The 18,954-nt window shown below is 37.9% G+C and overlaps 1 protein-coding gene across 1 annotated transcript; it reads left to right on the plus strand.

Moving 5' to 3' along the window:
* Window positions 1-3,456: 3,456 nt before the first annotated feature.
* Window positions 3,457-8,599, plus strand: LOC107827886 (protein IQ-DOMAIN 22-like). The gene is made up of 5 exons (XM_016655104.2): window positions 3,457-3,880; window positions 4,120-4,274; window positions 6,673-6,873; window positions 7,039-7,116; window positions 7,831-8,599. Exons 1-5 carry the CDS (start codon window positions 3,640-3,642, stop codon window positions 8,395-8,397), a joined length of 1,242 nt encoding a protein of 413 aa, XP_016510590.1. The 5' UTR covers window positions 3,457-3,639; the 3' UTR covers window positions 8,398-8,599.
* The last annotated feature ends 10,355 nt before the right edge of the window (window positions 8,600-18,954 follow it).

Genomic DNA, 18,954 nt, shown 5'->3' on the forward strand with positions numbered 1-18,954 from the left:
CAATCTCTTGTGCCCGGAGTCCACACTCGGAGCAGGGAACTGATCGATCAATTTCTAGCTCGAGCTTGGCCTACCTGCTTTCAAGGATGTGTCCTTCTTCGGAACATTCAGGTCTCCCATCCCAGAGAAGTCTTCCAAATCAGTCGAGTCCACACCGTCGAAAAAGAAGTGAAGGGGATCTTCCACACCATGGACCCCCTCGTTGGACTTCTCCTTTATCGCTTGGGCCTCCTCGAGCATGGAATCAGTGTAGGAGGGTGACCCCGAGATCTTGATTATGTCGGGCGCTTCCTTTGGAGCGGAGCAGGCATCTTGGGAAGTTTCACCCCGGGTATCCACATCGGCCTTTTGAGTTTGAGGGGGGTCGATCTCACGAGTCTCCCTCTCGGATGCATCCGAGTCCCCGGGATAGGTTGTCTCGTGGGTAACAAAAATAGATTCATCCTCTGACTCGTCCCTGAGGCAGAGGAGAGAGTCAGAGTCCAGCACCGGGGAGCTGGAGCCCCTCCTAGGCTTGTGGAGCACCTATTTCTTTGGCTTCTTCACCTCGGAGCCCGATGGTTTTCTCTTCCTCTTCTTTTTTCCCTCTGTGGAAGCAACGGAGGGACCAACGGGCGGAGACACATCCTCATCCCCTTCCGAGGTCCTAAGTTTGGTGGTCTTAGGCAAACCTTCAATAACAAAAAGGGAAGAGGACTTAGTATAATAAAAGGTGGAAGCAAAGTATTGGATACTCAAAAAGAGGCCTCACCATGAGAACGGGCCTCTCATCGGCCCTTCGAAATTTCGCACCATGTGCGCTCGAAGTACGATATCTAAGTACATATGCCCTCGATCCACTCCTTTAATCGGGGAACCGCATTTGGAACCCGGGTGACAACTGTACAACCATAAGCATGAATGAGAAGATAGAAATTGAAGAAAAAGAATTTTGATGTTTAAAGAGAGAATTGCACTTACGAGATACATTCCACTTCTTAGGGAATGGCATGTATTCCGAGGGGATAATATTCTCGTTTTTCACTCGGACAAATCATCTCTGCCAGCCCCGGTCTCGGTCTTCATCGATACTCAAAAAGGAGGCCTTGCTGGCCCGGAGAGTAAGCTTGATCAGTCCCCCTCGGAACATCCGGGGACTGTATAATCGAAGCAGGTGGTCAATCATGAACTGACGATATTCAGTCTTGTTCATGAAGTAGCGGAAGAGGGTCACGATCCTTCACAACGATGGGTGGATTTGCTCGAGACGTGCCTCGTACCTCTTGCAAAAGTCTAGAATGATCGGGTCTATCGGGACCAGTGTGAAGGGATAAGTGTAAACACTTAAGTATCCCTCCACATGGGTAGTAACAATGTCCTCATGCCGGGGGACTACTATGTTCTTGCCTTCCCAATTGCAGTCCTTACGAACTATGGGAAGAACATCATCAGTCACAAAACATATGTACCTCGAGACTCTTTTTCCACGGTCCTGTTTACGCGAGGGATTCTCGACTTTAAAGTCATCTGCAATTGAGAAGCCCCCGGGAATGAACGTTGACAAGGGAGGCTTGGTGGCCGGTTCGTTAGTAGCCACAACGGGGGAAGCCGTTTTGAGGGCTACCACCTCAGGGGCAACCGCTTCAGTACCAGCGGTCGGTTGAGAAGATGAAGAGACTACTTGTTGAGGAACGATTTTTGATGTTTTGGCCATTGTCATCTGGGGGAGTGTTTGAAATTTGAGGAAAGAAAGCAAAGTTTTGGAAAACGGGTTTTGAAGATAAAGAACAGAGTATGAAGATTTGAAGAAAATCTGGGAAAAAATCCGGAGATTACTATAGAAATTGAAGAACAAGGATGAAGATATGAAGGGTTGAAGAAGGTTTGATGATGACTGGAAAGCTCGAAGGTAGTGATTTAGTCGAAAAGTAGAAAAAGGACAAAAGGAGGAAGATTTTATAGGGAAACAGTCGACGCTTCACATTCGGGGGTAACCTGTCGGTGAGCGACACGTGTCCGAAGTCAGAACGACGCGACTAATAGGATGTTTTGACTTCCTCGTCGTAACTTACGAAGGAAGGAACTGGAGTCATCTGTCGTTTCCCATCGTTTCAGAAAGCCTACTCTGAGAGACAAGGGGACTATCTGTATATGGGTAAAACCGAGCCCACTGAATACCCCGATTTCTCTATGAGGCACACGGAGCAGGAACGTGACCGTAATGAATCAGAGTCAGAGCGAGGAGCCTCTCGTATCGGGGCTCGGGCAAAACACCTGCCCTCGGGGGTATCGGGGGTATCGGGGCCATGTCCTCCGGGTCCGGTTCGAGGATCGCGACTTCGGAGAGCATTATCAAACAACTACACACTACTAACAAAGGGGCGTGATGTCCGTGCCCAACCAGATATCACGACATGAATCTCGGCCTGTATCGGCAGAAAATCAGTGATTAGCAAAATAGAAGATTTTTACCTTTCTTAGAATTGTACTTGGGGCAAAACTTCCCTACTATATAAAGGAGGAGCTTATTATTCATGACAAACATGATAACATGCATATCAAGGTAGTTTATTTCAATCTCTTTGTTGTTCAAAGTTCTTATTTTTGTTCTTAAGTTCTTCATAAGTGCAAGCTTGGAATCGAAGGTAGGTTCCTCATTGAGCCATTAACCGAGCTCGGAATCACCCTTATCATTGATTTTGTCATTTATTATGTCTTTCATTTTTTTAATCTAACGTCATTAATCACTTATATTGAATTAATCCACATATCCTTAAAATCACATATAAATTCAATTGTTATCCATTTTTTAGGGTAAACAATATCTAATTTGAAATATGACAAACCAAACATGCAACAAGAAATGCATATACACTATATAATTTAATGATTATTAATTTCCACGTGATAATCCCTGTATAACTTGTTTGTGAACCAAACAACCTCTTAGAGTTTAAATTTCTATACGCTAACAACAACAATAACAATATACCCAGTGTAATCAACAAATGAATCTGGGGAGGTTAGTATGTACACAGACCTTACCCCTACTCTGTGAAAGTAGAGAAGTTGTTTCTGATAGACCTACAACTCAAGGAAATTATAGCATAATCACAATAGTTTTGGGAAAAAAATACAATAGTGGAGAAGCCATAAAAAAGAAGCAGTAACAACAACAAGATAATAAAGTAATCGAAGCAAAAGAAACAACATATAGTAATAGGAATCAAAAAATAAGAAAATTCGAGAATAATACTAATACGACTGGTATAACATAAAATTCCGTATGATGATCATAATATAAATATTTACTCTATCAAGTCATCTATAACTACATATAATCCATAAGAAATACCATTAGAAACCTCAAAAATATAATACGTTAAAATACACCACAAATATAAATATATATCCTCTACATAAGTAGTGTTTTTTTAATGGGCAAAATATATAAAGTTTTAGTGATCTAAAGAAGAAGAAGTCATACATATTATCCCAATGTCCTACGGGATAGCACATTACATTTGACTTCTCAAAACTTTCACAAATCTTCTCTCATTCCCAACCACTCTCCTTCTTCTTCTTCTTTCCCTCCCTTTCTTACTTTAGTCCCCTTATGTGATAAACCTCTTTAAATTTTCATCTTTAATTTTAAACAATATGGGCAAAGCATCCAAATGGTTCAAAGCACTCTTCATTTTCAGGAAAACTGACTCTTCTTCTTCTTCTTTTTCATCACTACAAAAGAAATGGAGTGACGTTAAATCCTACAGAGATAAGGATTTTCAACAGCGCCACCATGATCACCACCCTGATAGATCACATCACTACGGTGTCTCTACGTCAGTTCACGGTAGAAATGACGTAGTAATAACGGAGATGGATTCAGGATTTAAATTTAGTAAGTTCAATCTTCGTACGTTCTTACAATTATGAGTTCAGAAAAGACGTGACATTTTTATATATACTTGGAGATAATGTAACATTAGATTTTTTTTATTTTACTTTTAATGTAATGTTTTTATACTTGTAAAACCACATATCATAAACCCGCATAAATTGGAACAAAAAAAGCATATATCTCTACGTAAACACTAGTTCAGTTAAATTATACTATATGCTACATATGCCTTTGTGCAGTGGACCCCACCAACAGCCCCGTCACGGTAGAAGAGGTGGTGGAGCTGACAGCTAGTAACGGTGGTACAACAGCGGTGACGACGTGGAACGGTGTCGGTTTTAATCGTGAAGAATGGCCTGCCGTCGTGATACAATCATATTTCCGAGCTTATCTGGTTAGTTATATAGTACTCTCTTTGTCTCATTTCATGTCAAATTAGCTATTTTTTCTTATTATATTTTTGTCAAAAAATTTTTATATATATATATATATATATATATATTATATATATATATATATATATATATATATATATATATATATATATATATATATTTTAAATAAAAATAATAAATAAAATAAAACACATTTTGAACATTTTCACATAAAATAAAATGGAGGGGTAATCCACTCTTTTTTTTTCTTTTCCATTTTGTGAATTCCACCAATATTCTTGATAGGAATAATTTCTCGTAATTTGTGAACGGTGAAAAAGGTGTAGAAGGTTTTGTTACTAGACAAAGAAATTGGAATTTTACTAGTCTTCATGAAAGGGACGATTACCTTTCTTTTTGTCAATGTTCAATATAACCGTTGGTGTCCGGCTAAATCCAAATTTACGGCAAGAAGTCTCCTCTTACGACTAATATTTTAATGTAACAATTAATGGATTTAACAGACACATAATGTTAATGGGGCCAGAGTGAATTGACAGTCAATGAAATAAAACAAAAACCATGAGAGATTAGAGTTTAAATTCCAAAAAATTCTTTTCTTAAAATTCTTTTTGGGAGTTGGGCTGTAGGGGTAGGCCCACGGGGGTGGGTAGGGGTAGGTTTCTGGTGTGAAATGTATACAGTAGAGAAGAGGAAAGTAGACTAGTTTGGACCCGTGTGGACCTAAATATCCAAAACTAGAAACTTTTGTCGTCGGTGCAAACTGCAGAGTTTTGGAGTTTCATTCATTGATCTTTGTACTTCGAGAAATATATGTATAGTCATAACAAGAGGGAGTTATTAGCCTTTTCTTGTAGAGTTAACTCATATACACTGAAGGTGTAAATAAATTTTGGGTAATAAGTGTAATTATGTTTTAGTTAGAAGATAGAAATTTGGTACTGGGAATATATAAAATTTAATACTTTCAGCACTCAGTATTTATATTAAATTATATAAAATAATTATATTATTCATTTGGTGTAAACACCAAGTTCAAGTAAATTTTTACGTGTGAAGCATTTATGAAATTTGGGAAGTACTGCTACAGGCTATAGAAAGCTCACACGGGACTGTTTTTGATGACCATATTTAGTACCCGTTTGGTCATAGATTTTGCCAAAATAAATTTGGGTTTTATTTGGCAAATACATGTTTGGCCATAGATTTTGCCTATATTTTGACAAAATCCCAAATCCCAATAACTGGTTTTGGGCCAAATCCCTAATAATACACATGTTTTTCCAAAATAAATTTGGGAAATATATTTTGAAAACGTATGTTAAAACACATTTTCATTTTCAAGCCAAATTTCACCCAAAACAGATTTTTCAAAATAAATTTAGGAATCTATGGTCAAACGCTAGGTTAATGTTACCCGAATTTGGCAATGGGTACTCTTTTGTTGCTTTTAAACTTATCATAGAAAAAGAATCAGAAACAAAGAGAAAAAGAAAAGTTGTTTAGTTTGATCAAAAGTACAGAATAAGCATCGAAAAATTCATCCTTATCAGATGTTTATATCAAATTCCATTAATATATAGTTAAGTAATAAATTAAGATAAGTATTTAGTAATTAGCCATGATAAGTAATAAAAATATATTTAAAAACAAATCGTATATATTCATTGATTTGATATAAATATTTAGTATTGATCCGGAGAAAGTTTTAATGGACCACTTTGCTGAATTTGAATATAAGAATCACTTTGCTGAATTTGAATATAAGAATTACCTATAAGTATATGTCCCAACTTAATGTAATACAAAGACATTGGTCAAGGTTTGGTTAATGGTCATCTGTCCTAATTTTCCGAAACCGTCAAACTTAGACTTTAGATAAGTGTGAAAATGAATGATTAGGGGGCCTATCACTTTTGAAAAAATTTCGTTCTTTTTATTCCAAGTTCCATAGAAAATCATTCATCTATAAAAATAACAACTAGGTCTCAGTCCCAAACAGTTAAGGTCGGCTACATGCAGCGTAGAACAATTTTTTTATGTTTTAACTAAACCCAAGACAACTCAATTTCTTAATGGAACTTATTATTTTCTCTTGATACGACAACCTAATACCTAAATTTAATGTCACTTGATATCATATTACACTAAGTCTCCTAAGCAGGGGCGGACCTAAAATAGTTTTTGTATGTATAACTAAACTCATTGTTTTCGCCTTTTTATTCAAACTACATGTACGTGTATATAGAAAACATTAAAGTTTGTACAAATAATAAAATCACACTCATTCTGAACTTTCTGACTCTGAATCATGTATGTGCCTCCGCAGACCACAGTAATGGCACTTGATCGTATTACTAGTTTACTAATTGTTTCGATTTTTGGGTAAATTTGAAGTCCAGGAGAGCATTAAGAGCACTGAAGGGACTTGTGAAGCTTCAGGCATTAGTAAGAGGTCATATTGTGAGGAAGCAAACTGTTGATATGTTACGGCGTATGCAAGCACTAATAAGAGCTCAGTCGAGAGCTCGTGTTGGACGATCTCAGGTTTCAGAATCGCCTCATTTTAGCGCCAATTTTATTCAATTTCTTGATCATGTAAGTGAAATATCACCTTCCCACCATTTTCAAATTTGAAATGAAGCTTGAAATATGCTAATTAGTAATAAGTTGTAGTAATTGTCAACTAATTAAGGTAAATTTTTAGTTTTGCAAAGATTTTGTCCTGGTTTAATAATTGTATTTCTGAATCTTGATGTATAGGGACCTGCAACTCCTGATAAATTCGAGCATGTTAGTCGTGCAAAGAGCATGAAGAATGATCAAATGTTTATGCTCAAGGTATTGGCCGGATATTTTATGCTTCAGGAAACTCATTATCTAGGGAAAACAGTCGAAAATATCTCTCTTTTTCTTCCGTTATACTTTGATGTCGTTCATACTGTTCTTGTTGGCAAATCGCCTCGTATTTATCCTTAATCTTTACGGAATTCCAACCTGAAATATAATGGAAGATAACTTTAGACTAGAGTGATGATTAGTGAGATAAGTTTGGACCTTTTTCCATACATGTGGAATACAACCAATCCATGATAGAGCCATGTTACGGTCATGGGCAAGTATGAGACGACTTGCTAATGACAAGGATATGGAAAAAAAAAAAAAACAGTTCGGTGCACTAAACTCCCGTCATGCACGGGGTCCGGAGAAGGGCCGGACCACAAGGGTCTATTGTACGCAGTCTTACCCTGCATTTCTGCAAGAGGTTGTTTCCACAGCTCGAACCCATATAACGGCAGATAAAATTAAAATATTGCATATGCTAGAGACCTGATGTGAATTGCTTCTCCTAAGTCGAGGGTCTATCGGAAACAATCTCTCTAACTCTGCAAGGTAGGAGCAAGGTATGCGTACACATTACCCTCTCATACTCAACATTGTTGGAATATACTAGGTATGCTATTGTGTTTCACATGCTATAGAGGTAAATTTGGACGTTTTCCCCATTATCTATTTGCATAAATTTATGCCTAACATAAAATGGTATTAATGCAGAGGAATTCTTCAAACCATATAAGCTGCAGAATGGATAAAAAACAAGGCTCTTTTGCAAGAAGTGGCTCAATTGATGATATTGGCAAGATCCTTGAAATAGATAATGGAAGACCATATATCACTTCCACACAGAAGAATCTCTTCTATTCCTCTGATCTTAGCTTAAATTCAGACCAATTAAGTTACAGCTTGGATGAAACCTGTTTCTCCTCTGCTGACAATAGCCCACAACTTCACTCAGTATCATCGAAATGTGCTTGTTCGAGGAGAGGGCCATTTACGCCAACTAAGAGTACCGATGGTACAAGAAGCTACTCGAGTAATCATCCAAACTACATGTCTTATACCGAGGCAGCTAAGGCAAAGACGCGGTCTATGAGTGCACCAAAACTAAGACCTCAGTATGATAAGAGGTACTCAAGATCTAACTTGCAAAATGGTTCTACTTATTGTACCAACTTCACTAGCAAAGGCGTGTATCCGGGTTCTGGTCAATTGGACAGACATGGAATGCCTGTTAGAGGAGATTCGGATGAGTTTAGCCGTGGTTTTTTGCACATGTATTAAGATGATTCAAGTTCAAGTTTGCAGTTTGAGTTTCAAAATTGTTTAACATGCTAACATATATGTATCTAAGTCCAAATGTTTAATGACCTGAACCTGCATTTTCCTTTGTATTAGAAATATATTTACTGAACTGATGTGAATCACTTTGTGTCTGGTTTTGATTTAACTATAAGGGGTCGTTTGTTAGGAGATATTAGAAAAAATAATGCAACCTTTAGCTTTATGCATTACTAATCCCTTGTTTGGTATATTTTTTTAACTATATGTGTAACAGTACAAGTATTATCCTATTTGGTATTATCCTATATATAACTAATACATAGCACAGCTATGGTATTAGCAATGCAAGAGTTTTTAATACTTGCATAAGCATGGTTAAAGATATAATTGCCCCTCAAATCCCTCAAAGTGTACAAAGTTAAAGAAGGTGGAGGGTATTTTTGAAAATACTAAATTTTGTAGAAATTATGCAATGCTTTAATACAACAAACCTAACAGCAGGTAAGAAATAATCTCAGCATAACTAATGTCAGCATAACTAATTCCAGCATTAGTAATACCGGCATTGCTAACATACTCTATTCAGCACTATTCTTATACCTCCTGCCAAACGGCTGCTCAAAGGATGTAGTCTCTCAGTCAACTGCATGCTTTGTTTACTTTTGAATCCATAAATTTGTACAAGTCAACAATGTATCTCAAATAGTTTCAAAATTAGTACTTAATACGCAAAGGGTCTATCGGATACAACTTCTCTACCCTCACAAGGTAAGGATAAGATCTGCTTACACTCTACACTTCTCAAACCTCATTTGTGAGATTACACTGAGTTTTAATTTTTATTTTTATTTTTTTTTGTAATACACAACTGAAACTTTATGCAAAAACTGAAAAAGATTAAATGGGAGGACAGGGATGAAGAGAAAAAGGGCAGAAATCTAATAACACGTACAAGATAAATAAGAATCATGGCCTAGGTAAAGTGTCACTTCACCTCTGTATAGACCCGAATTATTTGAATATATAAATAGTTTAATCCCGTTAACACAAGGGAGACTTCTTGTGTATAGGGGTAAAAATGGTTCAAAGATTGCTTCATATTGTAAGTTTAAATCTCAGTTATAACACTCTTAATATTTTAAATTTACTGGCTATGCCATTGGGTTCAAATGATCGTTTCTTTGTGTTTCTTCGCCGATCTCATTACACTCCTCTTTATTGTCAACTCATTCATGACTTTTGTGAGCACCTAATTTTTTACCGTGCTTGAATATTTTTCGCTCCCACTCTTTATTCCTCACGCGTGTCCCCACTCCACTTTTCCTTGTCCCCCACGCTTGCCCCCCATGCTTGTCCCCCACACTTTGTCCCCCACTCACAACCCCTAACTCTTTTCTTCCTCATCAAAAACGGACCAAAGGAGCCCCAAAAGAGGGGAGAGCTCAATCCTTTTCTTCCTCTAAGAACAAGCAAGAAAAAGGCAGTCAAAAACCCAAAAAATGACCTCCAAAGCCACCCCATTTCAGCTCCAAAAACGAGCTGAAAACTATCCATAAACCAGCCCTTGAACCACCTCAAAGGGAGCTGTAAAAACGTCCAAAAATAGTTTGAAAATCAGCCCCAAAATACCATCGTTTTTATCCCCGAAATCCAACCAAAACAGGGCCCAAAAACATTCGAAAATAGCAACTCAAATTGCTGCCTTTTTCGCTGAAAAACCAGTGCATAAACACCATGAAAATAGTCCCAAAACCAGTCCAAAATTCCAGCCTAAAATCCAACAAAAAACAGGCATGAAATCGCTTTGAAACCAACAGTTTTTCCTCCCCGAAATTCAGGAGATCCTAACCAAAATGGAATAGATCGAGTGAAGTTTTCTGAAAGTTCATTCGAGTTAGAAGTTTTCGGGTCAAGGTCCTGTTCTCGTTTCCGGTGCCGGCGCTTTGTCGGGCTTCGGTTCCTCTGCATTTTCGCTTGCTGAAGGTTTTCAATCAATTTTGGAAAAGAAATTCTCCAAGGTGCATTTCAATTCCATTATGTGTATTTAATCCACTAAATACCTCAAGCTTTGTTGTTTGATTGTTTGTCCAGTTAATGAATAGCTTTCTGCTTGTTTAAGCTTTCAAACGCATGTTTGTAGGGGTTTACTGGATGTTGATGGAATTTTGCTTCAACTACTAATGTTAATTGTTTACTGACCAATGACGTGAATATGTTGTTAGTTAATTTGATTTTTTAGAAGTTGAATAAGTTATGATTTATAATTGATTTGGGATTATTGTAGATGAGATTATTTCAATAAGTTATTAATCGTGTACATGTACACGTGACATGATTTTAGCACATTAAATAAAACGGATTCACACATGATTCGTTTCAAATATAATTCCATATTTTAATAATTAAAAGAGAATAGATAAAATATGGTAACCAATAAATCACAGTTTATCCAAAATTTATTCAAGCCAAATTCTAGTCAATAAAGCGACCGTGCTAGAACTACGGGACTCGGAAAATGCCTTACACCTTCTCTCCGGTCAATAGAATTCCTTACCAGGACTTTGTTTTCGCAGATCAATAATAAAAGAGTCAAACCTTCCTTTGACTAGGGATTCAAATAAAAGGTGACTTGGAACACCGGCAAAAAGTCAATTCCAAGTGGCGACTCTGTAAATAAAATAATCCTTATTTCAAAAAATTATCACTTTAATTGGAAAAACTCTTTAACCCACAATCCATAACACATATTTATCTTTGTGGGGGTAGAAAAGGAGGTGTGACAGCTATGGCGACTCTGCTGGGGAGTTCAAGAATTCGAGCTTGTACATTGACTTTATCTGGCTTTATTAATTTTTGTATATATTGTGATTTATTTGGGACTAATGTGCTACTTGTCCACTTTTTACTCTCTTGATATTGTTGAACTGTACATATAGATTGTATCCTCTCTTGCATCCCACTGAGTCTTCTGATAATTAGTTATGTTGTGTTTGCTTACCCGCATCAAAAAATTTCTGTCTTGAGATAAAGCCAGTTAGCCTACCAGCTTCTGGTGAAGGATTTAGTCACACATGTTTAGGCGGGAGAGCTGTTAGCTAGCCAGTGCTGTTCTACTACTGGTAATGCTTGACGCTCCTCGGCTCGGGTTGTCCGCCCGAGTAAGCCAGGTCTAGATACCATCTCCTTTAGGATTTACAAACATAGAAGAACAAGCCACAAGCAATGAATATCCCTAGTAGGCTACGCTTTATTTACATCATGTGCATTTGACTTAGCAGCGCTCGACTCATGGGCCAAGTTCTGTTATAAGACAGGTACCTTGTGGAGACCATTATGTCATGTTATGTGCTACTTGTTGTATTATTTGAGAGGCTTGCCTGTCGACCGACTTTAGCATATATCGGTTGAACGAAGAGAGAAAAAATGATGTGGTTTAGTGCATATGGTTCTTAAAGATTAATTTTCATATTAAAAAAAAAGGGAAGAAGTACATAGTCAATTTTAACCGAACTACGCGGGTCTGATTCTCACCGGATGTGAGATACGTAGGCAAACTTCATCGGTTCAGGCCCCCAATTTTTAAAAATCCAAAAAGATATTTTTCTTTAATTACTTCTTTAGAAGTTTCTTTTTTTTTTTTTAGACCAAAAATCTAAAAATATTTTTTTTTCTTCCTTTTTTTTTAAAAAAGTCTTTATCCCAAAATCCAAAAAAAAATATTTTCTTTCTTTTGAAATTTTAAAAAAATAAATTCAAAATTCAAAAATATTTTTTTTCTTCTTTAGAAGTTTTTCTTTCACCAATTCCAAAAAAATAAAAAACAATCAAAAAAAATTAAAAATATTTTTTTTGCTAGGAAATTTTGTCGGATTAATTGTACATGAAAAAGAGTTAGTTTATCTATTTTATTTCTGATCCACCGAACTACGCGGGTCTGATTCTCACCGGATGTGAGATACGTAGACAAACCTCATCGGTTCCGACCCCAATTTTAAAAAACATCCAAAAAAAAATTTGTTTAATTCCTTCTTTTGAAGTCTTTCTTTGAGACGTAAAATCCAAAATTCCAAAAATATATTTTTTTTTTTTAAAAAAAAGTCTTTCTCCCAAAATTCAAAATCCAAAAAAATATTTTTTTGTCTATTTAAATTTACAAAAAAAAAATTCAAAATATTTTCTTTCTTTTTTAAAAAGTATTTTTTTCGAAGATTCCAAAAAAAAGCAAAAAAAAACAAATTTGTGATTATTTGTATATGAGTTAAAAAAAACTAGCTTATGTACTTTGTTCCCGGTATTCCTGAACTACGTAATGATCTGATTCATGCGGCGTCATGATACGTAGGCAATCCCAATCGGATTCGATCATAGCCATAAATAAATTGAGTAAAAAAAAAATCGAAAAAATATTGAGTGAAAAAAAAAAGAGAAAGAGTGACAAAAAATAACAGAGAAATACAAAGAGCGAAAAACAACAAAAAGAGAAAAAAATCAAGATATGAAAAAAAAAAAGAAAAAAAAAGGAAAAAGAAAAAAATAGAGAGCCTCCCGAGATGGATTACCCCTGTTGGTGAATCATACTTGATCTTGTTCCAAAAGCTAGTCAGGCTAGGTCTACTGTGGCCAGTAGCCCCGAACCGGCCAAACCCTGAGTCTCATTCGCACCAGGCTAATGCTAGATGTGAATACCACTCTGGAGCAATCAGACATGATACAGAAGACTGTTAGACTCTTAAGAGAGCGGTGGAAGACCTCATCAATGTCAAGAAAATAGTGCTTAGGGATGAAGAGGCCCCTAATATGATGAACAATTCTCTGCCTACTCACACCAATGGGCTAGTAATCGGAATGATCTATGAAGATGAGGAATTTGATCTGGCACTGAAGGCCATTGCAGCCATTGCCGAGACAGAAGAGAAACCTAAAAACGGGCGCCAAACCTGAAAAGTTCTTTGTCATATGGGAGTCTTGGTAGCCGGTCTTGCTATCTTTTCTGCGTCCGAATTATTTCAGGATCTAATCCGAATATTTTTACTTCACCGCTTTGCTTTCTGATGTAAACCCTCCTATCTTAAAAACTTTTTTTAAAAAAAAATCAAATAAAATTAATATTTCATTGTCGGAGAATATTTCTTTTCTTAATCTTGTCACTTTTTTTATTCTCTTTTTAGTTCTGTTAATGCAGATTTTAATGATATGACATGCTTGCGGACTTCATGCCCAAATCCTAAAACATTGTCAGACCCCGAAATAATAGATCAAGAAACAAAATATTTTGAAGACAAGGCTTGCAAGAAAATAAATAGAAAATTGGAACGAAGTTGAGATTCCCTCTCTTCGGATCATTGTTGAAGCCGGGATTGAGGATAAAGATTGGGTCAAGAACCGATTGAAATAATTGACACTGATGGATGAAAAATGATTGTCCGCAATTTGCCACGGGCAATTGTACCAACAAAGAATGGCTAGTGCCTACAACAAGAAAGTGCAGGCCGAAAAATTTTAAATGGGGCAACTCGTTCTGAGATGTATCCTCCCGCATCATGAAGAAGCTAAAGGAAATTGGCTCCAAATTGATGCAGTCAAAAAGGTACTATGTTTGACCCTTCACGCACCTTTAATGCTCTTTGATTGTGATGACGAAAGCTTTCATTCTCGCTACCCAAACACCATTAACCCTTTTTGCCAACCCTTTGAGCCGGTTACCTTTCTTTGATTACCCTCTTTGGAACTTGAAGGAGTTATTGAAAAGAAAAAAAAAAGAAGAAAAAAGGAAAAGGAAAGAGAAAGAAAACAAAACAGATAAAAAGACAAAAGAAAAAAAAATATAGTTCATGTTACATTGAACTATGTTCGACTTGATTCCGAAATGATACATAGGCAGCCTCTCTCTGGTGTTCAGTCACACCAAAATAAAAAAAAATCAACATTTCCAAAAAAAAAAAAAAAAGAAAAGAAAATGAAACTAGGGCAGTTGTTACAGATGGTCGAAGATGGTTTCGCTTTAAAGGTTCCAAAGTTGTAATTCAATCCAAATCTTTTTTACCCAAATTCTTTCAAGTCCTTCCGTTCAATCAACGAGAATGTTCAAGAATTGGAGGATACAGTTACTTGGATCTGATACAACCAAATGAGAGAAATAAAATAAGAGAGTCTTATTGGTGAAAATCCTCACGGCCATTGTAGGGCGTTGCAGAGCAGAGAAAATAAAAATAAGAGAGTCTTGTTAGTGAAAACCCGCAAAGGGCACTATAAGGCGATGATGAGAAGAGAAATGAGAGAGATTAGCTGGTGAAAACCCGCAAAGGGCACTACTGATCGAAAAGAGGATCTTCACAGCCATTGGTATTGACAGTCTTGGGCATTGTTTCTCGGTTTCAAGGCAAAAGTTATGATGAATTTCTGAGAGTCAGACAGTTTACACAGATCATGCATCCAGTCCAAAAAGTATGTCATGTTCATTGAAATCTGCATGTACTCCAGATAAGTCCTTCTTTCCTTTCCCCGAAAAGAATACCTCTTGTCTAAATTCATTCTACATTCTACTGTTTGTTTTTTCTTGAATCCCTTTTGGTCTAACTCTATTTTGAAACTAAGGCAAAGAAGGGATAGCAAGACTGATTTACTGGACTCTCGTTTGATACAAGCTATTATGCAAAAAAGGCACCCAGACTCGGCAGGGGCATCAAGTCAACCCCGACTGGACTTTGTGGCTGATGCTTTGAAATCAAAAACTCTCGAAAGGAAGAAATCAAATTAAAAGTGCCTACAAGGGCAAATAAAGTTGAAAAGGTCCCAAGTGGATAACCGTTTTGGCAAAGTTTGAAAAGCTAAAGGTTCCCCAATTCTCTGAAATTGTAAGTGTTGGAGGAAAGAAGTCGAAAGTGAAATGCCACAAAAGCAAAACAAAGTTCAAAAGGTTAAGTCTCACGCGACCAACCGTCATGTAAAAGTTTGAAAAGTCAAAGGCTCTCTGGGGCCAGACATGCTAGTGGTATTCAGGAAACATCTAGTGGCAGGTTGAAATCATCATCAAAAGAAGATGGGCACAAAGCCAAGCTGCCAAAGACATCAAGGCCACAAATCGACCACCACTTTTTAAAACTTACATTTTTTCTTTGTTTGCAGTAGGAACAAAGCAGTGCAGAATGTCGATTCCTAAAGGACGAATGTCACCAAAGGTAAGTTTTCGCAAAATCTCCATTTTTTTTTATTTTCAGCATGCATCACTAATGTTTATACAGATCATTTTCGTAGCTTAACCCAGGTAGAAATATTTCGCCTAGGGGGATCCAGCTAATAGTTCCGGGTAGAAGTACTCTTCGCCCAGGTTATTTTTTTTCGTAGCTTAACCCAGGTAGAACCTTTTCGCCTAAGGGGATCCAGCTCACAGTTCCGGGTAGAAGTACTTTTCGCCCAAGATGTTTTTTGTAGCTTAACCCAGGTAGAACTTTTTTTGCCTAAGGGGATCTAGCTCATGGTTCCGGGTAGAAGTACTCTTCGCTCAGGTTGTTTTACGTTGCTTAACCCAGGTAGAACTTTTTCGCCTAGGGGGATCCAGCACATAGTTCCGGGTAGAAGTACTTTTCACTCAGGCTGTTTTACGTAGCTTAACCCAGGTAGAACCTTTTTCGCCTAGGGGGATCCAGCTCATAGTTCCGAGTAGAAGTACTCTTCGCCGAGGCTGTCTTTCATAGTTTAACCCAGGTAGAACATTTTCGCCTAGGGGGATCCAACTCATATTCCGGGTAGAAGTACTTTTCGCCCAGGTTGTTTTTCGTTGCTTAACCCAGGTAGAACTTTTTTGCCTAGCAGCACATAGTTCCGGGTAGAAGTACTCTTCGCTCAGGTTATTTTTTGTAGCTTAACCCAGGTAGAACCTTTTCACCTAGGGGGATCCAGCTCATATTTTCGGGTAGAAGTACTATTCGCCCAGGATTGGTTTTTGTAGCTTAACCTAGGTAGAACCTTTTCGCCTATGGGGATCCAGCTCATAGTTTTCGGGTAGAAATACTATTCGCCCAGGATTGGTTTTTGTAGCTTAACCCAGGTAGAACCTTTTTGCCTAGGGGGATCCAGCTCATAGTTTCGGGTAGAAGTACTTTTTGCCCAGGCTGTTTTACGTAGCTTAACCCAGGTAAAACCTTTTTCGCCTAGGGGGATCTAGCTCATAGTTCCGAGTAGAAGTACTCTTCGCCCAGGTTTGCTTTTCGTAGTTTAACTTGGGTAGAAACTTGTCACCTAGGGGGATACAACTCATAGTTCCGGGTAGAAGTACTTTTCACTTAGGTTGTTTTACGTAGCTTATCCGAGGTAGAACCATTTGCCTAGGGCGATCCAACTCATAGTTCCGGGTAGAAGTACTCTTCGCTCAGGTTGTTTTACATAGCTTAACCCAGGTAGAACCTTTTTGCCTAGGGGGATCCAGCTCATAGTTCCGGATAGAAGTACTTTTCGCCCAAGTTGTTTTTTGTAGCTTAACCCAGGTAGAACCTTTTCACCTAGGGGGATCCAGCTCATAGTTTCGGGTAGAAGTACTCTTCACATACGTTGTTTTTCGTAGTTTAACCCATGTAGAACCTTTTCGCCTAGGGGGATCCAGCTCAAAGTTCCGGGTAGAATTACTCTTCGCCCGGGCTGTTTTTCGTTGCTTAACCCAGGTAGAACATTTTCGCCTAGGGGAATCCAGCTAATATTTTCGGGTAGAAGTACTTTTCGCCCTGGCTGTTTTACATAGCTTAACCCAGATAGAACTTGTTCACCTAGGGGGATCCAGCTCATAGTTCCGGGTAGAAGTACTTTTTGCCCAGGCTGTCTTTCGTAGCTTAAACCAGGTAGAACAGTTTCGCCTAGGGGGATCCAGGTCATAGTTCCGGGTAGAAGTACTCTTCGCTCAGGTTTTTATACATAGCTTAACCCAGGTAGAACCATTTTGCCTAGGGGGATCCAGCTCATATTTGCGGGTAGAAGTACTCTTCGCTCAGGTTGTTTTACATAGCTTAACCCAGGTAGAACCTTTTTCACCTAGGGGGATCCAGCTCATAGTTCCGGGTAGAAGTACTTTTTGCCCAGGCTGTCTTTCGTAGCTTAACCCAGGTAGAACATTTTCGCCATGGGGGATGCAGCTCATAGTTCCGGGTAGAAGTACTCTTCGCTCAGGTTTTTATACATAGCTTAACCCAGGTAGAACCATTTCGCCTAGGGGGATCCAGCTCATATTTGCGGGTAGAAGTACTCTTCGCTCAGGTTTTTAATCATAGCTTAACCCAGGTAGAACTTTTTCGCCAAGGGGGATCCAGCTCACAGTTCCGGGTAGAAGTACTTTTCGCCCAGGTTGTTTTTCGTTGCTTAACCTAGGTAGAACTTTTTCGCCTAGGGGGATCCAGCACATATTTTTGGGTAGAAGTACTTTTCGCCTAAGCTTGCTTTTCATAGCTTAACCCAGGTAGAACCTTTTCGCCTAGGGGGATCCAGCTCATAGTTCCAGGTGGAAGTACTCTTTGTCTAGATTTGTTTTTCATAGTTTAACCAGGTAGAACTTTTTCACCAAGGGGATTCAACATTCTTTTTTCCCAAGTAATACAGGGCACCAACCCCTGGTTACATTTCCTTTTCAGTAATACATGGCACCAACCCCTGGTTATATTTCCTTTTCAGTATAGGGTACACCAATCCCCGATCTCCTTACCAGTATAGGTTACACTAATCCCTAGCTGTGTTCTCCAATATAGGATACTTCATTCCCTAGTTGATTTGAGCTTAAATGCAGGGTACACCATTCATGTTCTTTTATTTCTTTCAATAAAGAAGTAGTTTAGAATTTTTGTTACAATAACTCACGAAATTTTCCTAGTGAAAACTGGGGCAGAAAAATTTCGTTCGTTTGTTTATTGTGATGTCTGAGTAGGTTTTACCACGAGGCACAGTGTTCGAGATGAACAAAAGAAAAAGTCTCAATCCAGAATAAAGAAAAGAAAAGGAAAAGAAGTGAATCCAAATGCAGAAGCAGATGGAAAGGATATGGACTACTCAAGACATGACTGAAGTTACGAGCTTCATATTTCCCGTTTTGCTCAAAAGAAGCCGTAGAAGAATAAACTATCACTTACAGCTAGCAAGCATCAAAGTTCAGATCAGATCTTGCATGAATAACCAGTCAAGATTCAAGATCAAGCTTCAAAAGACTTATAGATAGGAATCTTGTAACTCATAGTTGAAAGGCTTGTTTAGTTTCTTTCAATTTTGATGTAATAGCAAGACCACGGACAGGAGCCTCGACGGAACCTCACTCGACTCTCCAACTCATCACTCCATCATTTTTCTTGAACTACACGCGACCTGATTCCCTTATAACCCGGGATATGTAGGTTGTCCAAAACCAGGAATCGGTTGCACCTTTTTCTTTAATTTTCTTCCTCTTTTGAATAACGATATGGTCAAAACTTAGTCACACGGCTCACTTTATCTTTGCCTGAAAACTTTTAATGTTTCCAAGCAAAGAGGGGCATGCTGTGAGCACCTAATTTTTTATCGTGCTTGAATATTTTTCGCTCCCATCTT

The sequence above is a fragment of the Nicotiana tabacum genome, chromosome 15, assembly GCF_000715075.1.
Source record: "Nicotiana tabacum cultivar K326 chromosome 15, ASM71507v2, whole genome shotgun sequence".
Taxonomy (NCBI): domain Eukaryota; kingdom Viridiplantae; phylum Streptophyta; class Magnoliopsida; order Solanales; family Solanaceae; genus Nicotiana; species Nicotiana tabacum.